Source organism: Chenopodium quinoa, unplaced genomic scaffold, assembly GCF_001683475.1.
Source record: "Chenopodium quinoa cultivar QQ74 unplaced genomic scaffold, ASM168347v1, whole genome shotgun sequence".
Classification (NCBI taxonomy): Eukaryota; Viridiplantae; Streptophyta; class Magnoliopsida; order Caryophyllales; family Amaranthaceae; genus Chenopodium; species Chenopodium quinoa.
Window position 1 is genome coordinate 1,576,199 of NW_018743987.1, and position 26,187 is coordinate 1,602,385.

Here is a 26,187-nt window from a genome sequence, read left to right on the forward strand (position 1 = left end):
TTAAAAATTAAAGATAAGTCTGGAAATAAAGGTAGATTTTCATTAACAAGTCAAAGATTTACAAATTTCAAAAGTAGTACTTTTTTAAGTTATCTACATTCCAAGTTCTAGGTAGTTGCCTGTCGTTTAGTGTTTCTTGGCGGTAGGTGTCGCCTCTTACTTCTTCATAGATTCGGTAGGAACCTTTCCAATATGGGGTTAGTTTCCCTTGCTCATTTTCCCTATCGACTGCCTCCATTTTCCGTAGCACAAAGTCCCCAACTTTCAAAGGGCGCTTGTGTACTCTTTTGTTGTGGGCCCAAGTCATTTTCAGGCGGTAGATCTCATAGCTCAAGGCGGCGTTGCTCCTGTGCTCTGGGAGTGATTCCAATGCCGACCGCATGGCCTCCTAATTTGCCTCTTCATCATATATCATGATTCGAAGAGTTGACTCATAATGTTCAATAGGAAAGACGGCTTCTGCCCCATACACCATGAGAAATGGGGTTTCTCCAGTTGCCCTTTTGCTATTGTTCTGATGGCCCATAGGACGTGTGGTAATTCATCCGCCCATAGGCCGCCAGCTCTTTCAATTTTCTTTTTTATGTCTTCTGAGATTAACTTGTTAAAAGCTTTGATTTGGCCGTTTCCTTGGGGTCGACCGACTGATGCGAAATAATTTGAGATCCCTTGATCTCCCAACCAAGTCTTAAGTTGAGGCGTGATGGGTGTCATAAATGGAACCCATTTGATAAAGATTTAGGTTGTTTTCTTCCTCTTTTCATAGCTTTCATGGTCAATAAATGCCTAGTTTTGTGCATTTGGTCTTGGTTTTACCTTTCCTCTCTTATTTTGTAGCTTTTGTATTTTGTTGGTTTTTCTACTCTTTTCTCCTTTATTTGCTCTAGTTTTGTGGTTGTAGGTATTGTACGAGGTTCGGGTCTTGATATTGGTGATTTACTAAGGTGGAAGACGCTTTTGGAGCAAGCTCATGGCAATTGGAAAGCTCACGATGCAAGGAAGTGGATTCTCAAAGTTCTAGCTCTTGCACTCTCAAGCTGTGCTCTCATGAAGATAGGGTGTTGAACCCACTATCAAGTGCATTTTGGGACTGCCACTCTTAGTGTTTATCATCATCATGTTGCGCGTTCATTCGAAGACCTTAGCCAACACACGAAGTCGCGAGAAAGATCGAAGAAACCCATATCAGCGCGGGCGCGCATCCCATTTGTGTGGGCGTGCAAGCCATCCGCGCAGGCGCGCCTCCTTGCCCGCACGGCCGCGCCTCCTTGCCCGCGCGGCCGCGCCTCTCTGCGTATTCGTCTTGCTCAGTTTTTTTGTTCGCCCCTCCTATATATATCTTTGTAACCTGATTTTTGGGGAAGTTTGGAGAGGAAGTTTCATTTTAGATTTAGATAATAATTTTAGCTTAGTTGAGAGCTTATCTCTCTAGTTTTAGGGTTAGTTTTAGGAGTATATTTTAGAGAGAGAAAGTGAGGAATTTCAATGGTTATTGTAGAGGTTGAAGATTAAAGATAACAATTGCATTGAAGATCTCCATTATAAATCAATGAGGATTTCTAACTCTATCTCTATAGACACCCATTTGTGTCTCCCCAAAACCAAACCCAGTGATGAGTACCTTTCACGTCGAATCATAATGGAATGAAGTGAAAGTGTGGAAAGTTTAGTGTTGCAGATAGTTTTAATTTCTTTTCTCTTCTTTCTGTTTTTGAAAACCTATTTTGAGAAAACAGCCAATCCAGTTTGGTTGGTCCATGACATGGGTCCAATAATAGTGTATTTGGATGAGGGTTGAAAAGAGCTTTCCAACGATATATTATAAGCCCAATTCCGATGAATATTGAGGAAATTATGACCAAATTACTGAACTAGGCCTGGTTTGAGCCTTATATGCGGCCCAGTGACCTAGAGGAGGGCCTAATATAGATTTATCATTCCTAATAGAATTAGGAATGGTTTTAGTCTTCTAGATTCTTCTAAAAGGTTCTTTTCATTCCTAATTCAATTAGCATTGATAAATTGACTTTTGTTGACTTTTTAGAATTTTAATCAGAATCAAAGAACGTTTTTGAGGAAAATACGATTTTATCCTCCTGTGCGGCAATTTTTATCTTATTTTAAGAAAACGCGTCGAATTCTTAGTCAGCGCCAAACGCCAGCTGTAGCGCCTGACGCTACGCTTGGCGCCTTGCGCTAGCCTTAGCGCCTGGTGCTAAGGTCAGCATTTGGCGCTAATCTGGCTTTTTGCGTCAGAACTATGTTTTCGATGTTTTATCTTTTTGGCTGATTTTCTCTATAAATAGTCTCCTAAAAACTCCATTTTGATTCACCAACTCTCATCAAGATCTTCTTGATTACTCTCTCTCTCTTTTCTAAACTAGCCTTCTCTCAAATATTAAAATTTCGCATTCATTAGACTTAGAAACACCTAGCCATATTCGAAGTTGCCTTCGCCCTAGACGTGAAAGGTTTAATTTCTGAGGGTTTGGTCCCAAATCTCTCTTTCAACTATTTAGTTTAATTTTTTGTTTATTATTTTTCCTTCAAGTTACTAACGTGTGTATTTTATTATTAGAAAGAGGTACGAGGCATCCAAGTAAGTATTTTAATGGTTTTTATTGATGTTATTATGTAGAAATCATGCTTAGATTTTTATTATAAATTCCTAATATCATATTTAGGATAACGAATAAGTTCCTTAAATCAAGTATGATTGTTATGATACTTCCTATTTTCTTTCCTAATATTCATGTTAGGCTATATATTTGATCTTTATTGCTTAGTGACATGCTAGGGTTTGTTATTAATCTTGTTAGTATCATGCCCAGGATCTTGTTATTATTATGCTTTAACATGAACATGATTATGATAATTATGATTATGGTTATTGTTGTGTCGAATTATATAATTTAACGTAATTTGTTAATTAGCGAATTGTTTCACATAATTTGTTAATTTACGAATTGTTTTACATAATTTGTTAATTTACGAATTATTTCATGTTATTTGTTAATTGACGGATAACTTATATATAATTTAATTATTATTATGTTGCTTGATATTTATTGTTATTGCTTGATCACGCCTTTTATGCATGTGTAAAGGGAATTTTGTACTTGTAATCATGCTTATATAAAATAATTAATAATCTTATTTAGGGTTAATTATGATTATAATTCAAGTGATCGTCAATAATAGTTTATTTGTGCATTTAATATTCAACCAACATAAATAAACAGGTTTAGGGTTAATCCTATTGGTTGCATGTTAGTCAGAAAGCGCACATGAATACGATTAGAATAAAGTAGAGGCCTATTATTAGGGCAGGTTCAATCTCTTTTAGGTTGGATTTGTACCTTCATCCCCGAACCCTATTTGGTTCAAGAACTTATGGAGTTGACGATCTCTTGGATCGTTAAAGGGTGTAACATTCACCTCGTGAACGGTATACAAGTTCCTAAAAAAACTTGTTAGCGACTCTTTTGCTCTATCTAATTTCCCTTTGGACGCCACCGTACTTTAGTGTATGATCACAGTGGGGTTCAAGCTAGGGGATTAACGCTTGAAATATTCCCTACAGTGTTTTGGCGACTCCACTGGGGAGGATTTCTTTTTAAATCCTGAAATTTATTTCGGCAATGATTTAGAATGAGTGGATGAGACTCGAAACGTTCTAAGTATTTCATGTGCGTAATTTTGATTAACATTATTGTCATATGCATAAAAAAGATCTCATTGGAAAGACCATCCGTAATGATTTTAAACATAGGATTTTACACGTTGGAAATTTACCGAAATAACACTGCGGGAAACTGGAAAATTTTATCGAGCACAGAAAGCTGCTGAGGCATGTAGGAATAAGCGTCAGCGAACAGAATATTAGCGCCAGACTTTTAACTATAGCGCCAATCTCTGTTTGCTGGCGCCAAATTCTTCCAATACCGAGCCAGAAATATGCGTTCTAATTTCGACCAGTTTTTTCGCATTGTTTGCTCAATCCTACTTCCTGATTGAGTTTTTTCTCACTTTTCTGAAACCCATATGTGTTCTACATATGTACATAACCCTATGGGAATTCATGCTCCATCTACCTGATTGAACGCTCTGTGCAACAAAGGGTACATCCGAGAATGTTGAATTCACCAAACCATGGAAGCGAGTTTTTCTAAACTCGCAGTGTCCCATCCACTCGCGCCAACCCTTCACAGTAAGGCTTCCGCGCGGTGCATCTGGACAATTAACCATGGACCCTCTATTGACTAAACCATATCCCGAACTTTAGAGAACTAGAGCCATGGTTAGGTTGCAAACTCATTGCATCATATTGTGCCTACTTGACTAATTGTGCATTATTTGTTGTGCATATGCTATGTTTTCTTAACCATTTGTTTAACTTGTGTTAAGATTAAATAAATTAATGACTTAAAGAACTTTGCCTATTTAATTAATTAATTAATTTGAGTAAATAAAGTCTAATATTTTAATTAGAATTGACCTAGTACGACTTTAGGCATACCCCTGTTGATTAATAACACCGAAAACATTTCCAGATTGAAGCTCCAGCAATGGCGCCAAAGTCTTAACTGTAGCGCCACTCAGTAGGGTGTGGCGCCTGGCGACAGCTCTGTCGTCTGGCGCTACACTACAAAGAGAGGCGCCAGTCCTGTCGTTTTGACGACAGTTTGGATTATTGATCGAGTCATCACCTAGTGTCTAATTACTAGTTTGCTAATTAATTCGGTTAAATTTACTGTCAATAATACTTTGTTGAGTCATTAATTGAGTCTAGGCACTAAGTCCCATGGTCTTACACAAGAGTCCGAGCATGTCACTTACACTCAACGCACACACCAATACAGATACTTTGACCATGTTTAAGAGAGTCTTATATGCGCGTTTTTTCCGTCATTTTTTTAGGGGGTAAGTCGGATATTAATCATCCAATTTAAATACCATACTTAGCTCCCTAAAAATATATACATTATTTTTGCCAAAAATATGCACCCATTTTTTAATTTTTTTCCTCTTTAAAACCGTAAAGTCAAAGTCGATTTGAGTCAAGTAATTAAAACGCAAAATGGTTTAAATTACAGCGCGTGGTCAAGAAAGGAAGGACGGTTAATCAAAGACAACCTTTTCGTACAAGTCCAACTTTTCGACAAACCCATAGTTCGTAAGAGGAAAGCTAGGACAGTAATGGCAACAAAAGAAGAATTCAATGAGCTTAGGATCCAACTGGTTACCGTGACTAAGGCACTGAAGCTCCTAACACTTAAGATTGATGATCCCGTGAAGAAACAACAGATGGACCTCATGCAAGAGAGCCTAAGAAAGCTATCTAGCGACTACAAGTTTCAAGGGATTAGTTCACAAGGGGTCTCGGTGGACAAAGATCTTCTTCCGTAGAAGTTCAATGCCAACGACATCCCGAAATTCAAAGCAACCGATAACCCTTATTTTCATTTAAGAACCTTCGAGACAATAATGAGTATTAAGGGTATCTATAAGAAGGTTTTCCCCTCTCTGTTCTCACTATCTCTCGAGACCGTTTGCCAACAATGGTTCTTTTCTCTCGAGAAAGAAAAGACCTCCACCTGGGACTCTATAACAAACGCTTTCATTGATAGATACAAGTGCAACATTCAAGTTGAGACTGACCATAGGAAACTTGAAATCCTCCAACAGAAGGAAAACGAAGGCTTCACCTCCTTCTTTAACAAATGGAGAGAAACCTCAGCTAAGATGATCGAGGTGCCGAGTGAAAAAGAGTCCGTAAGGTTATTCATCAAAAACCTTCAAGAAAAATACTCCAAGCATCTCAAGTATCAAAATAATCTCCATACCTTCAAGGCCGTCTACGACATTGGAATCAATATTGAAGACGACTTGGCTAAGTTGAAAGCTGCAAACAATAACTCCAACAGTGGCTGGAAAGGAAAGAAGAACGACAATCCTTCTTCTTCCAAAACCACCCACTCAAACAACGTTAGCACTTTTAACCTAGGGGAAGTCGTTGCTATGAATAATCAAGGACAAAAGAAAACATTTAGGAGGAACTTTACTCCTATTGGCATGATTTATGACACCGCATTTGATCGATTAAATGCAAAAAGTCTTATAACTCCTATTGGACCGTTTGGGGACCCACCAGTCGAAAAGAGGTCGGCTAACTAGAACCCCAATGCACACTACAAGTATCACCAAGGTAGGGGCCATATCACCGAAAACTGTTGGAAGCTTAAGGAAGCTATTCAAGACTTAATCGATAACAACAAGCTGCCATTGCCCCCTTCCAGTAAGAAGCCAAGTATTGATAATGCAACTCTCGCTCATGCCTTGGCTATCTCTGATGAGGAAAACGAGGTTGACCCCTCGTCTCTCATTAAACCAGTCAAAGAAATCCATGCCATCGAAGAGGAGGAGGAGATCTTCTTCGACGCCATGGATAGCCTTCCAAAAGCAGCAAGCTAGCAAAGAAGACATACAATTGCTCACGTTGTCTAAGATTGAAGGATCGCATTTGCTACGTGAAACTCTCAAGGCTATAAAGGAACTTCAGAAGAAATATGACGAGGTTCCACTCCCGAAAAGTGAACCTAAGAGAGAATTCACACCCATGGGAATGACTTATGAGGCAAAGAGTTTTCCTCTACAAGTCACCGAAAAACCCAAGAAGAGTAATAGACTCTACACTCCAATTGGGATCCCATATGTACAAATGTTCGAAATGCTCTCCAAGAGTGGCGAGATCAAACCTCTCGAACCGAGACCATTCAAATCATTGAAAAGGACAGATAGATATTACTATCAGTATCATCAATCAGGGGGTCACACTATCGAAAACTGTTTCAAATTTAAGGATTTAATTCAGAAAATGATTGATGAAAAGAAATTAGTCCAAGTTCCACAAGAAGAGGATGCAAATATTAATGGAGTTTGGGACAGTGATGAAGAAGACTTCTACTTAAAAGACATGGTAGGACCTCCACCTTCGGTGTCATACGCCATGTATGACTTTTTGGTTGAAGAAGATTCATCAATAGACGTCCTCATAAGATCTGGGAGAATGCAACCTCCCGTTTCAACACAACCCATGCCAACCACACAACAAGTTCCCATACCTATCATTGAAGATAATGATATCGTTAAGCAGTTTAAGAAAACAAAAGTTGAAATGAACGTATGGAAACTTCTGGCAACATCCCGAGAACATAGGTTAGCTGTAATGAATGCCTTGGACAAAATAGGGATAGATTCTGACACCAATCCTGAGGGGTTGGCTAACTTCCTTACGAGTGATCTTCCTAGTCCAATCAATTTGATCACCTTTTCTAACAAGGATTTACCTCCAGAAGGTGACAAACATTACAAGGCATTAAACCTCACAGTAGTTTGCAACAGAATAAACGTCCCTATGACTCTTGTAGATAATGGATCGGCCATCAATGTCTGTCCACTTAGAACTGCAAGGATGCTAGGCATAAGGGATGAAGATTTAACTCCGTCTACACAAGGAATAAGGGCATACGATAACACTCGTCGTCAAGCTCTTGGTAAAATTACCATGAATGTAACGGCGGGAGCAATAGAACATGCTACTGCTTTCCAAGTGGTAGACATTAAAGCTTCATTCAATTTATTGTTGGGACGCCCTTAGCTTCATGACCTAAAGGCCGTCCCCTTATCTCTCCATCAACAAGTAAAAGCCATAGTTGGGGGAATTCCTATCACCATCGATGTTTCACCTATGAGGATCAAGTCCATAGAAAACCCGATAATTAACGTGGAGCACGACGAGGATGATGAAGATTTATGGGGCTTTAATGAAGTGGTCTCCTTAATTCAGGAGGATGAAAGGACCCCTCTTTTCCATGACCCCCATTCCAACATGATTGTAAATGCTATTCTTAAGAAACAAGGACATTTTCCTGGGATGACCCTGGGAAAGAAGAAAGGAATAGAAAAACGCTGGAATCACCTGGCCTCTCTAAGTTAGACACTTTCGGACTTGGTTTCGAACCGACTCGGAAAGATCTCAAGCGAGCCTAGGAAAAATCAAAGGCACATAGGGACGCTCGCACTCAAAAGAAAGCAATCCCAATGGATCAATACCCTCTTACACTTAATGGTCAATTTATAAAAGAAGGAGAGGACTATCCATGCCATGAATTTCCCGAGCCATTTGTTGTAAACGGCATAAGGCAACCGGGATTTGAGATTTTCTTGGATTGTTATTTCACAGATGAAATCCCAACTTCTGTCCATAAGGAGAAAGCACCCCCATGCTTTGACTTTAACGTCATGGTATTATTATTTGGGCGAGAAAAGAATGAACCAACTTACAAAGAGGATAATTCCTCGCTCATTCAAACTGTCCTACAAAGCGAAAGCTTCGATCCCTCGAAGCTAATCACTCCAGCGGGAGGATCACTACAAGGGTGGCGCAAGACCGTCAAGGTGACTACTCCAAGTGGAAGAAAGATATCTATCACGACAGGGCAAGGACCAATGTTTGAAGAGTCGTCTGAGTTAGAGTCTGAGTCGGAGTCTCTCCCTATAAAGTCATCTAGGTCATTAGTAGTAGCACCTTCCCCTTCTATCTCTTCTCTTAGAATAGTTAGTGATCAAGTCCCTGAGGACATATCACTCTTTGATGTAATGATCTCAGAGTACAATAATATATCTTCTTCTCCTTATTTCTTGTGTTCTTCTCTAACCCAAGATGACGAGCGTTGCATAACTAACCATGAAAAATACAAAGAACTTATTAAAGCAATGGAAACACTCGAAAAGAAAACACCGGTAATTGAAGAAACTGAGACGGTGGATATCTCAAATGATTCAACCAATAAAAGAGAAGTTAAAATTGGACTAACACTTAACGAACAAGAGATAACCAATTTAATTAACTTACTTAAGGAATTTATCGATGTATTTACTTGGTCATACGAAGATATGCCAGACATTAATAGAGAAATAGCTCAACACACGATACCACTAATTCCAGGAATGAAACCTGTAAAACAAAAGTTACGTCGAATGAAACCCGACGTAGCTCTTTAAATAAAAGAAGAGGTCCAAAAACAAATAACTGCAGGTTTCATCAAGGTATCTAAATACCCCGAATGGGTCGCCAACGCCGTCCTAGTTCCGAAAAAAGATGGAAGGGTAAGAATGTGTGTCGACTATCGAGATCTAAATAAGGCAAGTCCAAAGGACGACTTCCCTTTACCACACATCGACATTCTAGTAGATAACACGGCAAATCACGCACTTCTCTCGTTCATGGACGGAAATGCAGGTTACAATCAGATTCTCATGGAAAAAGAAGACATGGAGAAAACAACTTTCATAACACCATGGGGCACTTACTGCTACACGGTAATTCCATTCAGGTTGAAAAACGCGGGTGCTACTTACCAACGTGCAGCAACTGCCTTACTCCATGACATGATGCATAAAGAAGTCGAAGTATATGTCGACGACATGATTGTGAAATCAAAAGACCGTCCAGGCCATCAAGTATCCTTAAGGAAATTTTTCGAAAGGCTAAGAAAATATAATATGAGGTTGAACCCATCTAAGTGTGCTTCTGGAGTCACCTCAGGCAAACTTTTGGGTTATTTCATAAGCTCCAGAGGAATAGAGATAGACCCAACCAAGATCAAAACAATCATGTCCATGCCACCGCCCAAAATCGAGAAACCGATTTGAGGATTTATTGGCCGGTTGCAATACATAAGTAGGTTCATATCAAAATTGACGACGACATGTGAACCAATATTCAAAAAGCTTAATAAGAATGTACCAGTAATATAGGACGAAGGGTGTTAAAAAGCCTTTGAAAAGATCAAAGCATATCTCGCAAATCCTCCCGTATTAGCACCAATCTTCCCGGAATACCTCTTAGGTTGTACTTAACAGTTACCAAAGAGACAATGGGAGCTATGCTAGCACAAGAGGTAAAAGGCAAAGAAAATGCAATCTACTATCTAAGCAAGAAGATGCTCGAATATGAAGCACGTTACACACCACTTGAGAAGTTGTGCCTCGCCTTGGTGTGGGCCACAAGCAAACTAAGACATTACATGCTAGTGCATACCGTCTTCGTAGTCTCCCGATTAGATCCACTCAAGTATCTATTCGAGAAATCTACACTCAATGGACGCATATCGAGATGGATAGTCAATTTAGCCCAGTTTGATGTAAGGTTTATGCCGCAAAAAGCTATCAAAGGATCTGTGGTGTCAGACTTTCTAGCGGACTTTCCAATAGAAGACTCGATGCCAATACAAGACAGGAATTTCCAGATGAAGACTTGATGGTTACCGAAGATGATACTTGGACCTTATACTTCGACGGAGCCTCAAACCAAAAGGGATGTGGCGTTGGAGTATTACTAGTGTCACCTAAAGAAGAGCATGTCCCAATCTCTATAAAGCTTGACTTTGACGTTACCAACAACGCTGCTGAATACGAAGCATGCGTGGTAGGCCTTGAAACAGCTTTGGCATTAGGAGTAATAAAGTTACGGATCAATCAAATATCCAAAAGGTGGAAAGTAAGGAGTGAAAGTTTATCCCCTTACCAAACCTATCTGAAAATCAGTTTGTTGATGCCTTGGCAAGACTAGCCTCGATGGTTAGGATTCCCTCGGAAATCGAGCAAATGCCTCTTACTATAGAAAAAGGCACAATCCAGCATACATCCATGCCATCGAAGAGGAGGAGGAGATCTTCTTCGACGCCATGGATAGCCTTCCAAAAGCAGCAAGCTAGCAAAGAAGACATACAATTGCTCACGTTGTCTAAGATTGAAGGATCGCATTTGCTACGTGAAACTCTCAAGGCTATAAAGGAACTTCAGAAGAAATATGACGAGGTTCCACTCCCGAAAAGTGAACCTAAGAGAGAATTCACACCCATGGGAATGACTTATGAGGCAAAGAGTTTTCCTCTACAAGTCACCGAAAAACCCAAGAAGAGTAATAGACTCTACACTCCAATTGGGATCCCATATGTACAAATGTTCGAAATTCTCTCCAAGAGTGGCGAGATCAAACCTCTCGAACTGAGACCATTCAAATCATTGAAAAGGACAGATAGATATTACTATCAGTATCATCAATCAGGGGGTCACACTATCGAAAACTGTTTCAAATTTAAGGATTTAATTCAGAAAATGATTGATGAATAGAAATTAGTCCAAGTTCCACAAGAAGAGGATGCAAATATTAATGGAGTTTGGGACAGTGATGAAGAAGACTTCTACTTAAAAGACATGGTAGGACCTCCACCTTCGGTGTCATACGCCATGTATGACTTTTTGGTTGAAGAAGATTCATCAATAGATGTCCTCATAAGATCTGGGAGAATGCAACCTCCCGTTTCAACACAACCCATGCCAACCACACAACAAGTTCCCATACCTATCATTGAAGATAATGATATCGTTAAGCAGTTTAAGAAAACAAAAGTTGAAATGAACGTATGGAAACTTCTGGCAACATCCCGAGAACATAGGTTGGCTGTAATGAATGCCTTGGACAAAATAGGGATAGATTCTGACACCAATCCTGAGGGGTTGGCTAACTTCCTTACGAGTGATCTTCCTAGTCCAATCAATTTGATCACCTTTTCTAACAAGGATTTACCTCCAGAAGGTGACAAACATTACAAGGCATTAAACCTCACAGTAGTTTGCAACAGAATAAACGTCCCTATGACTCTTGTAGATAATGGATCGGCCATCAATGTCTGTCCACTTAGAACTGCAAGGATGCTAGGCATAAGGGATGAAGATTTAACTCCGTCTACACAAGGAATAAGGGCATACGATAACACTCGTCGTCAAGCTCTTGGTAAAATTACCATGAATGTAACGGCGGGAGCAATAGAACATGCTACTGCTTTCCAAGTGGTAGACATTAAAGCTTCATTCAATTTATTGTTGGGACGCCCTTAGCTTCATGACCTAAAGGCCGTCCCCTTATCTCTCCATCAACAAGTAAAAGCCATAGTTGGGGGAATTCCTATCACCATCGATGTTTCACCTATGAGGATCAAGTCCATAGAAAACCCGATAATTAACGTGGAGCACGACGAGGATGATGAAGATTTATGGGGCTTTAATGAAGTGGTCTCCTTAATTCAGGAGGATGAAAGGACCCCTCTTTTCCATGACCCCCATTCCAACATGATTGTAAATGCTATTCTTAAGAAACAAGGACATTTTCCTGGGATGACCCTGGGAAAGAAGAAAGGAATAGAAAAACGCTGGAATCACCTGGCCTCTCTAAGTTAGACACTTTCGGACTTGGTTTCGAACCGACTCGGAAAGATCTCAAGCGAGCCTAGGAAAAATCAAAGGCACATAGGGACGCTCGCACTCAAAAGAAAGCAATCCCAATGGATCAATACCCTCTTACACTTAATGGTCAATTTATAAAAGAAGGAGAGGACTATCCATGCCATGAATTTCCCGAGCCATTTGTTGTAAACGGCATAAGGCAACCGGGATTTGAGATTTTCTTGGATTGTTATTTCACAGATGAAATCCCAACTTCTATCCATAAGGAGAAAGCACCCCCATGCTTTGACTTTAACGTCATGGGGTTATTATTTGGGCGAGAAAAGAATGAGCCAACTTACAAAGAGGATAATTCCTCGCTCATTCAAACTGTCCTACAAAGCGAAAGCTTCGATCCCTCGAAGCTAATCACTCCAGCGGGAGGATCACTACAAGGGTGGCGCAAGACCGTGAAGGTGACTACTCCAAGTGGAAGAAAGATATCTATCACGACAGGGCAAGGACCAATGTTTGAAAAGTCGTCTAAGTCAGAGTCTGAGTTGGAGTCTCTCCCTATAAAGTCATCTAGGTCATTAGTAGTAGCACCTTCCCCTTCTATCTCTTCTCCTAGAATAGTTAGTGATCAAGTCCCTGAGGACATATCACTCTTTGATGTAATGATCTCAGAGTACAATAATATATCTTCTTCTCCTTATTTCTTGTGTTCTTCTCTAACCCAAGATGACGAGCATTGCATAACTAACAATGAAAAATACAAAGAACTTATTAAAGCAATGAAACACTCGAAAAGAAAACACCGGTAATTGAAGAAACTGAGACGGTGGATATCTCAAATGATTCAACCAATAAAAGAGAAGTTAAAATTGGACTAACACTTAACGAACAAGAGATAACCAATTTAATTAACTTACTTAAGGAATTTATCGATGTATTTACTTGGTCATACGAAGATATGCCAGACATTAATAGAGAAATAGCTCAACACACGATACCACTAATTCCAGGAATGAAACCTGTAAAACAAAAGTTACGTCGAATGAAAACCGACGTAGCTCTTTAAATAAAAGAAGAGGTCCAAAAACAAATAACTGTAGGTTTCATCAAGGTATCTAAATACCCCGAATGGGTCGCCAACGCCGTCCTAGTTCCGAAAAAAGATGGAAGGGTAAGAATGTGTGTTGACTATCGAGATCTAAATAAGGCAAGTTCAAAGGACGACTTCCCTTTACCACACATCGACATTCTAGTAGATAACACGGAAAATCACGCACTTCTCTCGTTCATGGACGGAAATGCAGGTTACAATCAGATTCTCATGGAAAAAGAAGACATGGAGAAAACAACTTTCATAACACCATGGGGCACTTACTGCTACACGGTAATGCCATTCAGGTTGAAAAACGCAGGTGCTACTTACCAACGTGCAACAACTGCCTTACTCCATGACATGATGTATAAAGAAGTCGAAGTATATGTCGACGACATGATTGTGAAATCAAAAGACCGTCCAGGCCATCAAGTATCCTTAAGGAAATTTTTCGAAAGGCTAAGAAAATATAATATGAGGTTGAACCCATCTAAGTGTGCTTCTGGAGTCACCTCAGGCAAAATTTTGGGTTATGTCATAAGCTCCAGAGGAATAGAGATAGACCCAACCAAGATCAAAACAATCATGTCCATGCCACCGCCCAAAATCGAGAAACAGATTTGAGGATTTATTGGCCGGTTGCAATACATAAGTAGGTTCATATCAAAATTGACGACGACATGTGAACCAATCTTCAAAAAGCTTAAGAAGAATGTACCAGTAATATAGGACGAAGAGTGTTAAAAAGCCTTTGAAAAGATCAAAGCATATCTCGCAAATCCTCCCGTATTAGCACCAATCTTCCCGGAATACCTCTTAGGTTGTACTTAACAGTTACCAAAGAGACAATGGGAGATATGCTAGCACAAGAGGTAGAAGGCAAAGAAAATGCAATCTACTATCTAAGCAAGAAGATGCTCGAATATGAAGCACGTTACACACCACTTGAGAAGTTGTGCCTCGCCTTGGTGTGGGCTACAAGCAAACTAAGACATTACATGCTAGTGCATACCGTCTTCGTAGTCTCCCGATTAGATCCACTCAAGTATCTATTCGAGAAATCTACACTCAATGGACGCATATCGAGATGAATAGTCAATTTAGCCCAGTTTGATGTAAGGTTTATGCCGTAAAAAGCTATCAAAGGATCTGTGGTGTCAGACTTTCTAGCGGACTTTCCAATAGAAGACTCGATGCCAATACAAGACAGGAATTTCCAGATGAAGACTTGATGGTTACCGAAGATGATACTTGGATCTTATACTTCGACGGAGCCTCAAACCAAAAGGGATGTGGCGTTGGAGTATTACTAGTGTCACCTAAAGAAGAGCATGTCCCAATCTCTATAAAGCTTGACTTTGACGTTACCAACAACGCTGCTGAATACGAAGCATGCGTGGTAGGCCTTGAAACAGCTTTGGCATTAGGAGTAATAAAGTTACGGATCAATCAAATATCCAAAAGGTGGAAAGTAAGGAGTGAAAGTCTATCCCCTTACCAAACCTATCTGAAAATCAGTTTGCTGATGCCTTGGCAAGACTAGCCACGATGGTTAGGATTCCCTCGAAAATCGAGCAAATGCCTTTACTATAGAAAAAAGGTACAATCCAGCATACATCCACGCTATAGAAGATGACGAATTAATCCAAGACGAAGAAGAAGAAGAAGAAGAAGAAGAAGAAGAAGAAGAAGAAGAAGAAGAAGAAGAAGAACCGTGGTACACAGATATACTCAATTATATCACCAAAGGAGAATACCCTCCCCATGCTGACAAAAGAGCAAAACGAGCATTAAGACTCTTAGATTCCCAATATTTACTCATAGAAAACGAGCTACATAAAAGGGTACCTAAGGGTCGAGCTCTCTTATGTGTAGGAAAAAAGGATGCACAAAGAGGAATGAGCATAGTCCACAAAGGAATTTGTGGCACTCACATAAATGGCAAAATGTTAGTCCAAAAGATAATGCTAGAAGGATATTATTGGACTACAATGAATAGGGATTGCCATCAATACGTAAAAATATGCCCTAAGTGCCAAATCTATGCCAATTTACAACATGTCCCTCCATCCTTGCTCTACACCTACACGTCGCCATGGCCATTCTCTACATGGGGAATTGACATCATCGGCAAAATCACTCCCCCAGGAACAGGAGGCCACGAATATATCCTAGTAGCAATTGATTACTTCACAAAGTGGGTCAAAGCGCAATCATACGCTAAACCCACTACAAAACATGTAGCACTCTTTATCGAGAGGAATATTATTTGTCGATACGGAGTCCCACATGAAATGATAAGTGACAATGGAACTCACTTTCAAGCCGAATGTGAAGAATTGCTACAAAAATTGGCATTCAACATCATCATTCTTCCCCTTATAGGCCTCAAGTAAATGGAGCAGTTGAGGCGGCTAATAAGAATCTAAAGACTATCATCGAGAAAATGACGGAAAATTATAAGGATTGGCCTGACAAGCTTCACTTCGCATTGAGGGGTTACCGCACGTCAATTCGCACATCAACACGGAATACGCCATTTTCCTTAGTTTATGGAATGGATGTCGTACAACCTGTCAAATTAGAGATTCCATCTCTACGCATCGCGTTAGAGAACAAACTCGATGAAGTTGAATGAACTAGGGCAAGATAGGAAGAGCTAATTCTACTCGATGAAAAACGACTAGAAGCTCTGCATCACACTCAGTGTTATCAAACTCTTATGGCTAGGCATTTTAATAAGAAGGACAAGACAAGAAACATCAAGGAAAAATGTTTTATATATCCAAGGGGTAAATTTAGACCTAATTGATCTGGACCCTACATTGTCAAAACAATCCTGTCATGAGGTGCAGCAAAATTAACTGATATGCATGGCAATGAGTTGTCGAACATGAAAAATCTTGACCAACTTAAGAAATACTACCCATAATTACTTGAGTAGGATACTCAAGAGAGCTACGTTTGGCCTGATTCCTTAAGAAAGGATACGTAGGCAACCCTTTACGGGTGCGGCCACTTTATTTTTTTAAAAATCTCGCATCCTAGAATTAATTAAAAATTCGAAGAAGATTGACGGAACATCGGCGTCACAGAAAAAACTCTTGCGCTAGCCGATGACCATCAGACGACGGTATCCATCGCCTGACGCCAGACTGCCGAGGCCGGCGCCAGTCTCGAAATCATGGCGCCAATTCACAGTTAAATTCTGGGAATATTTTGGTGGAAAATTTTCAACTTCCGTACTCGAAAAATTTGTGGAAAATTAATTTTTTTTTTTGCTTTTCATTGCTTTAATAAAATAAATTTAAAGTACATAATTTAATTAAAAAGCTGGAATTTCATTAATAAAATAAATTACATTATTGATGGAATTTAAATAAAGCTTAAATAAATTAACTTTAAATAACAATCCTGGCCTAGGGTTCGTTGTCCTTGTTTAGGGTTTGGCGATTTGTTCTCGACGATTTCCACTGCAATCAATCTCCTTTCTTTTATTCAACAAATGTTACTGCAATTATCAATTTACCCTGTTTTGCTCTGCTTATGGAGGACGATATTATTAAAGAGTGGGAGAAGTTGTCCCTGACAGAGGAGGAAAGCAAGGTGGTTGGGGAACTGGGGGAAGGGGACGATTTAGCGAAGCAGGAACAAATTCAATTGGCTCTCGTTGGTAAACTTTGCACTTTGAAACCATTCAACGTCGAGGCGATGAAAAAAACCCTAACAACCGTATGGAAAGTAACTGATAACATTATTATTAGGATGATGGATACAAATCTTTTTATATTTCAATTTCTCAATCAGGAAGATAAACAATGGGTTATTGATGGTATGCCATGGTTTTTTGATGGAAAACTCATGCTTCTTGGAGAGATTAATGGGGATGAACAACCATCTGATGTTGATATTAGTCGCACCCCAATGTGGGTAAGGCTCTTTGATGTTCCCTTTAACAAGCGTACACCTGGTGTGATGCGTGAAGTGGGTGATGTTCTGGGGGGATTCATTGATTTTGACGAGTATGATCCTCTTGTCTGGGGGGAATTTGTTCGAATCAAGGTGTTTGTGGATATCAAAAAACCTTTGCACAGAGGCTTGTTCATGGCGGTTGGTGGGTCGAAACCGAAATGGATTGATATCAAATATGAACAACTTGATGATTTCTGCTTTTATTGTGGCTGCCTAGATCACACGGATAAAATGTGTGCTAGGAAAGAGGAGGATGATGAAAAATGCTCTGAAATTGTTTATCAATATGGCCCGTGGCTAAGGGCGTCACCTATGAAGACTTCACAAGCGGCGTTAGGGGCTCGTGAGAAAGAAAAGAAATTGCTAGCAAAGATCAGCTCTTGCAAGGGGAGTCGATCGATTTCTTACAATGACGCACAATCCATAAAGTTGGGTCCTATTGGGGCTGCCAGGAAGCTTCAGTTTACTTCTCCACCTTCACCCTTAGTAAAATCACATCCAAAGGAAAGGGAGGCTAGTTTGATGTTGGTGTATGATGAGCTTGCAAATAAAATGGTGCTGAGACCAAAAAACATCATGGGTGATGATAGTGGGGGTAGTAGAGTTGTGGTGGGGATTGGAGAGGTGCAAGAGATGGAATCTAATGAGGGTAATGACACTAATTTTAATGAAGAATGTGAGAATGTGGGTGACGGGGCAGTGGGGTCTATTAATGAAGTGGGTGGCTTGGGTGTTGGTGTTAAGGAAACACTTACTAATCCTTGCTCCAAGAATAGTGGTGGGGGTAAATGGGAAAGAAAGGTGAGAAACTTGGGAGCTGACATTATCCTTACTGACAGTGATGGATTGATGCATCATGGGAGTGGGGCAACAAAGAGAACAAATTTGAGCTCTAATATGGAGGCAGATGGGGACCTTGAGACGGTTTCTATTAAGAAGCAGAAGCTTGGTGATGTTGTATCCGGAGACGGGAAAAATCAAGTAGAGGGGTATGGTGCTATCCAACCCCTCGAAGAGAAATGAAAATATTGAGTTGGAAATGCCGAGGGTTGGCCAACCCTCGGTCAGTTAAAGCTCTCCAGGATTGGTGTTCGAGAGAGAGGCCAAATATTGTCTTTGTGATGGAGACAATGATTGATGAGGTTAGCTTGACTAGAATTCGAAACAGATGTGGTTTTGTCAATGGGATATGTGTTGGGATTAGGGGCAACTCTGGAGGCTTGGGTTTTGGTGGAAAGATATCAATGTTACAGTGAATACCTATTCGATTCATCACGTGGTGGTGGATGTGTGTGACCATAATAATAACCCTATATGGAGAGCGGTTGGTGTATACGGGTGGCCAGAACAGGAAAATAAACATCTTACATGGGCGATGCTTAGGAGAATTAAAGCTGGTAGTTCTCGTCCGTGTGTGATGTTTGGGGATTTTAATGAGATTGTGAGTCATGAGGAGGAGGAGGGAGGTGTTCCGAGGAGTGAGAGTCTTATGGATGCTTTCCGGGGTGCAATAGATGATTGTGGTTTGAAGGATTTGGGGTACAAGTGTAGCATTTTCACATGGAAGAGGGGTAATTCACTGTTAACTTTGAAGAGAGAGCGGCTTGATCAATTTTTGGCGGATGGTGGGTAGTGTGGTATATTTACTTTCTTTGAGGTACGACAGTATCCGATTTATCGATCTGACCATGCCCCGATCATTTTGAGCTCTAGTAATTATTATGAGAGAGGTGGTAAGGGAAAGGCTTTTAGATTTGAGGCTTGGTGGTTGTCTAATGAAGAGTGCAGTAAGGTTGTTGATAATGCATGGGTGAGCATCGTGGGGAAAGATGCAGCGAGTAGAATTGCTTTGTGTGGGGAACACTTTTCCTTGTGGGCAGCAAAACAGTTCGGTGATATAAAAAAGAAAATAAGAGGCACTAAAGAAGCTCTCAAAGAAATACAAGGTCGGTTGCCGGATGCTACGATGTTTGAACAATGTGAGGCACTTTCCACCAAGCTTGATGAGCTCCACCGCATTGAAGAATTGTATTGGCATAAACGAGCAAGGGCGAATAAGATTAAAGACGGTGATAAAAATACGGCTTATTTTCATGAAAAAGCTAGTAATCGTCGCTGGATTAATAGCATTATGGGCCTTTTTGATGATGATAACGAGGGGAGGTCGACAAAGGTGGATATTGAGGGGACAGTAGCAAAATATTTTGAGGCACTTTTTAGCTCTTGCTCCCCTAATGATTTTGACCAAGCATTAGAAGGCATAAAAACCGTGGTATCTGATGACATGAATAGGCAGCTTTGTGAGGAGCCTTCATCGGAGGAAATTAAATCTACCCTTTTTTCAGATGCACCCCAACAAAGCCCCGGGACCGGATGGTATGCATGCTCTCTTTTATCAAAAATTTTGGCATATTGTTGGTAGTAGCATTGTTGATCTTGTGAAGGGTTGGTGGAGAGGTGAGGTAAATCTTAATGCAATTAATAAAACTTGTGTGGTGCTTATTCCGAAATGTGAAGACCCGAAACGTGTTTCTGAATTTAGACCCATAAGTTGTTGTAATGTAGTGTATAAGATTATCTCAAAGGTGTTAGCAAATAAACTGAAACCTTTTCTGGAAAAAAATATCTCTATTAATCAGAGTGCGTTTATTCCGAAAAGACTGATTACTAATAATGCCTTGGTTGTTTTTGAGATCTTTCATGCTATGAAGAGAGGTGGGGAGGGGAATGTTGGATCAATTGCTTTGAAGTTAGATATGATTAAAGAATATGATAGACTGGAGTGGGGCTTTTTGGAACGTGTTATGTATAAAATGGGCTTCTGTGATGGTGGGGTTCGAAGGATTTTGGATTGCTTATCTAGTGTCTCTCTTGCTTTTAAAATTAATGGGACAATTTCGGGCTCGGTTGTTCCTACTAGAGGGTTGAGACAGAGAGATTCAATTTCGCCGTACCTTTTTCTTATCATTGCGGATGCTTTCTCTACTCTGTTATCAAAAGCTGCTTAAGAAAATTTGATTCATGGTGCGAGGATTTGCAGGGGTGCCCCCAGAGTATCTCATTTATTTTTTGCAGACGATAGCCTTCTCTTTGCTAAAGCTACTATTAGTGAATGCTCAGTTGTAGCTGACATTATCAGCAAATATGAAAGAGCATCCGGACAAAGTGTCAATTTGACAAAAACAGATGTTGTCTTTAGCAAGGGAGTAGAGGAAGATCGGAGAAAAGAAATTGTTGATATTTTGGGGGTGAGAGAAGTAGAAAAACATGAAAAATATTTGGGGTTACCGACTATCATTGGAAAATAAAAAAAAAAGCCATCTTTGCAAGTATAAAGGAGAGAATTTGGTGGAAGATTCAAGGTTGGAAAGAAAAGCTCTTATCTAGACCCGGAAAAGAAATCTTGATCAAGGCGGTGGCTCAAGCGATCCCCACTTACATGATGAGTATATTTAGAATCCCGGATGGCCTTATTGATGAAATTCATGCTCTTTTGGCTCGATTTTGGTGGGGTTCGACAGATACAACAAGGAAAATGCATTGGCATAGTTGGGTCTCATTGTGCAAACCGAAATCTATGGGGGGTATGGGTTTTAGGGACTTAAAAGTCTTTAATCAAGCTCTCTTAGCCAAGCAAATGTGGAGATTATATAGCAATCCAAACCCGTTACTCTTTGCTATTTTAAAAGCAAGGTATTTTAAAAATAGCTCGATATTGGAAGCTTATCGAGGCTATGACCCGAGTTACTCTTGGAGGAGCTTATAGGGGTAGAAGTCCTTGCTAATTGATGGCCTTATGTGGAGAGTTGGGTGTGGTGCTGACATCAAAGTTTGGCGAGATTCTTGGCTGCTTGGAAATGTGATCCCTTCACATGATAGTTCCTTTGATCCTGAGCTTCGTGTGTCTGAGCTTATTGATTTACATTGTGGCGAATGGAATGAAGATGTGTTGCGCCAATTATTCCCTAACGAGATATGCAAGCTTATTCTCCAACTCCCTCTTTCTAATAATTTACCAAGGGATACACAGTACTGGTGGCCAACAAGTAATGGTGAATTTAGTGTAAAATCTGCTTATTGGCTTGGTAAATTAGGGGCTACTCATGTGTTGAATGAGGATGAGAGGAAGGTGTGGAGTGTGGTGTAGGGTCTTGGTGGTCCCTCGATGCTCAGCCACTTTGTGTGGAAAGCCTGCAGAGGTAGTATGGGGGTCAAAAAAGAGCTTCATCGACGTCACATTGCCTTGGATGATCGCTGCAGTGGGTGCGGTATTGAGGTGGAGTCCATCGCTCATGCGCTGTTTGAGTGCTCTAATGTGCAGCAAGTGTGGAACTCCTTTGATCTTAATGACATTATTGCTGACTCCCCACATCACGCCCCCTTTACAGAATGGCTGCTATGGATGAACACAAGAGTTGGGAGGGATGATTTGAGAAGCATTTTAACCATTGTGTGGGCTGTTTGGTTTTGTAGAAACAAGCACGTTTTTGCGAGAGAAGAGCTTGATATGCGGTATATTGCTGCTGGTTTTCTTCGAATGGTGCGTGAACATTGTTTATACACCAAGATGGTGGTTCAATCCCCTGCTCTTGCGAGACAGAGCTGCGTAACAAAGTGGAAGTGCCCTCTGCCAGGCACTATAAAAATCAATGTTGATGCCCATGTTGGTGTTGGTGTTGCAGGGGGTCTTGGACCGGTTGCAAGGGACAATGCTGGTAAGATCTTGTGGGCTGCCACAAGGAGAATCCCGGTGAACTGGTCGGTTGAATTGGCGGAGGCTGCTGCAATTCGGTTTGGGTGCAAGATGGCTAGGAGAATGGGTCACTCGATGGTGCGGATTGAAAGCGATGCATTGTCAGTTACGAGCAAAATTGGCAAGGATTAAATTGGTGTCTCCCCTCTTTGGCTTATATATGATGATATTCGGTTGTTAGCTAGCAATTTTCATGTTTTTAATATTTCTCATATTCGTAGAGCAGGAAATACAGTAGCCCACCTTGTTCCAAGATGGGATACTCATGATTGTTCGGAGCTTATTTGTATTGACTCTATCCCACAAGGTGTTTAGCCTTGTCGGAACTTGATTTGGAATAATAATCCTGCTAACGTTTCCCCTCAAAAAAAAAAAAAAAAAAATAACAAAAAAATAAACTAAGTCTAAAAATTGGAAATTAAGCAATGCTCTTAATCTTCTTTCTCTTTCTTAGCCCTTTTCTAATTTTTGTCTGCTTCCTCCTCCTCATTTAAAACCTTACCTAGTAGGCATTCTTTAGAGGACTTACATTCAATCTTGGAGTAGATAGTTTCCCCTTCTGCTAGGAGTCCATGCTTCTTTTCTACACAAGCTTTCTTCTCTATGGTGTCAGCTTTCCTTTTTCCCTTATCTTTTGAAGTACTTTTCTTCCTAGGCATTGTAAGGGTTTTGAACTCAATTCTTTCACCTAAGCGTTCCCTAAAAGAAATTACTTTATCACCTAGACGACTTTTCACATCAGTTTTACCCTGATTTTTCTTCAAGTCCTTTGAAGGTTTCTTCAGCAGCCACTTTTTCACATCATTGAGCAAGGAAGGAGGAACCTTTTGGGTAATTACCTCCCATAGAGGTCTGGCACTCCAATAAGCATCAAACTTGTCTACTTCCTGGGAGACAGGGAACTCGTAGGAAGGACGAAGATCTCCAGAAGGAATAGTCTGAAGTAAGTCGTATTGTCTTTTTACCCTGCAGGGATAATAATAAGTCATACGAGACAAGCTTGGAAGATGGCAGAATGGTTGCTTGTTGACACCAACCATCTTTTCTATTTTACACCAAGGGATAATCCACTTGATGGAAAAGTTGCAAGATTCAAAGACCCTCTTCCATTCGTGGCGCCCCATCTTAGAGAAGCGTTTCTTCCTCCTCACGAAGCAATTTGAAGTGTACTTCTCAATGTTGTCTAGAGGGCTAATTAATTACAGCCTTTCCATTAGCCACATCTATAAAAAAAAAAAAAAAATTGCAATGCAAATAAATTATTATTACTATACTAAAATATGTTTTTGATTTCTGTAAATAAAAATATTATTTTTCTGCCTGTAATAAAATTGGAGAGCCCTGAAAAGGTGCTTTTCGATTCCTCTTTAATTCATCTAGACTAATCATAGTCTCTCCAACTATTAAAGGTATTGGATTTCTCCCTGATTCAATTTGTTCTAATACAGTGGTTATAATTGATTGACCCTCATTATTTTTACCACTAGTAAGAAAAAATTGATTAAACATACAAAATAAGAAAGCCCTTCTTCTATAAACATGAAAAGATTCGGAGTAAGGTTTATCAAAATAATGGCGAGCAAATTCTTTCAAATTAACTATGTTACCATCCACTATTTTTGATAGATCCCTGTCTTTTAAATTGAAGAAGCGTTCAAAATCCTTATAATAATATGCATCTATTCTAAGGATTACTACAAGATCTATTGCAGGGAAACCTAAAATAGCACCAAATATTTCCGGCAAAGGACTAATTTTATCATACCCTATTCTAAAGCAATGAGTATCTACATCCCAATATTCTAGAGCGGTATGAATAAAATCTAAATCAAAATCTACCCCTTTGATACCATAAATACCCCCAAGTGAAATACATCTAATTCTTTTCTTTCTTTGGCGTTAAGAGACCGACACCATTCATGGGTGTAATTGGTAAAAGTTTTGTTGACTAGAGACATGATATTATTTTTCTAAAGCTAAGAATTATTTTATTTGCGGAAATTATGAAATGAATCGGCAGGGTAGGGGGCTATTTATGCATGAAATCGGAGCAGTTTTAATCTGGGAAGGATTCGGGATCATCGCTCTTTAGCGCTAGACGCTACTATTGGCGCCTGACGCCAGAGCCTGGCGCCAAACACTAAGCGTAGCGCCTGGCGCTACACCAAAACGCGTGGCGCCAGCTGGCGCCAATTTGCCTCATCGTACGCGCTTTCTAGAAACCGCGTTTTTAACTTAATTCGAGTCTGTTAATGACTTTACGACTTCCTTATCATTTTCTAAAAATTCATTTATTCCTTTTTTTAATTAATATAGCTATTATATTAATTATATTATTTTTTTAGATTTTATTTAGACTAAATTACAAGTTTTTATAAATCCAATATTTCATTTGACTTTTCCTTTTTTCATTTTTTCTTTTTGGGGGAGAAAGTCGGATACCCTCCATGAATAATAAAAATGACGGAATTTTTGCGCAAAATTATTTGTCACATTTCCTTGCACACACAAACATGCACATAATAATAATAATAACAAAAAAATGAAAAAACATGATAAATAAAATAAACTCATAATAGTATGTATATACAAATATGTCTAAAAAAATGAGTAACTAAAAGGCAAAGTTCTATACAAAGTTAAATAAATAATAAAAAGAACAGGTATAAGCTACGGTGTCGGGGGACGTAAACCCATCATCGCATAAAACTCTGCCGTACGAGGAGTAACCTCTCCAACAGCTCCGGCTCCAACTCCAGCATCAGCTTCAGTCTCCGTAGGAGGAGGAAAGCTCAACATAGGACCAGTCCACCCGAGATCAACCTGAGGGTGAGGCTGCGGAGGCTGCTGCGATGACGAGCCAAACTCGTACATCCCACCACCTCTAAGAGCCGAGGTAGCCTCTCACTGGCCTACTGGCGCAACATGTGCACCCTCAGAGGAAGAACCCGAGCCCTCTACCGCCTCAGTTAGGAGAGCCTCAGAACGATCGCCCCTACCTCCCGAAGTAGTGCGGCGACATCTCGAGCTAGACCTCGCCGAATCCCTCCGCACCTCAGGTCTCGTGCGGGTACGAAAAGGAATGGGCTGACCCTGAAAAAGGAATTAAAATCAGAAACAGGCAAAATCGAAGCGGTAATACAAAAACATATGAAAGGAGGACTACCTCCTGAACGACGTCGTCCCCGACGACAGGTAGCCACGTTCCTCATCCGGACAAGCTGGCTCCGGAAGGCATCTATGCATCGTTGCATCGCCAAAACCACCTCGCGCGAGAACTGTCAAAGAAATCAGTCAGTAAACATGCATAATATATATGGACAATAGTTGCAAATAAACAAGCTTACTCGAGTTTGGTGACGAGGAATCGACCGCTCCACGAAGCGCTCAGCCTCAGGAGCCGGAGGAATCATCTCTTCAATCGACCCATATGTCCCCTGATAATGGATAGACATATGGGGTGGCACGAACTCAGCAGCATCGTCCTGATAAAGCAAAACAAAGTCAGTGAAGCATCACTTGGGGGCTACTTAACGAAAGGTAAAAGCTAAAAATTCGTACCGCCACATCCTCAGCCGGTACAGGAACTGAAGCTAACAACGGCAGTAGCTCCTCCGCATAGCATATCCCAAGGATCGTGTAAGATCGCCAAAGGGTACCAGCTCCCTCTAACATGCTCAACAACCTCGCGGCGTTAAACATGTGACGTGGTGGAGGAGCAGGAACGACGAAGGTATCGGAAGAATGCTGAATAGAAACCCTCTCTCCAAGATACGCGACCGCTCCATAGGTCCCCAAGAAATAGCGACGCTCAGCAGAATACTACGCGGCTAACCCAGGGACTTCCAGTTCGTCTCACGGTCGGTTCAACACCTCAGGCTCCTGCAAAGAACGTCAATCAGGAAAGAATCTATCTAAAACATCTCAAAATGTCAAAAAGACTAGAATCATACCGAGATGATCCAATCTCGGACATATGAAGTGGACATCCCTACACGGCGGTTGCCCCAGGAAGCACTAACTGAAAACCTGCGAGGCGACGGTCTCGCCGGCGCAGAAGAAG

At 40.4% G+C, this 26,187-nt stretch overlaps 1 protein-coding gene across 1 annotated transcript; it reads left to right on the forward strand.

Annotated features, from left to right (window-relative positions):
- Positions 1 to 21,575: 21,575 nt before the first annotated feature.
- LOC110690166 lies at positions 21,576 to 22,256 on the forward strand. Its single transcript, XM_021866995.1, has one exon. The coding sequence runs from the start codon at positions 21,576 to 21,578 to the stop codon at positions 22,254 to 22,256; it is 681 nt and encodes a 226-aa protein (XP_021722687.1).
- The last annotated feature ends 3,931 nt before the right edge of the window (positions 22,257 to 26,187 follow it).

What these genes read in the sequence shown, in the direction of transcription:
- LOC110690166 (XM_021866995.1), top strand. Translation starts at nt 21,576, where the DNA reads ATGGGGGTCAAAAAAGAGCTTCATCGACGTCACATTGCCTTGGATGAT.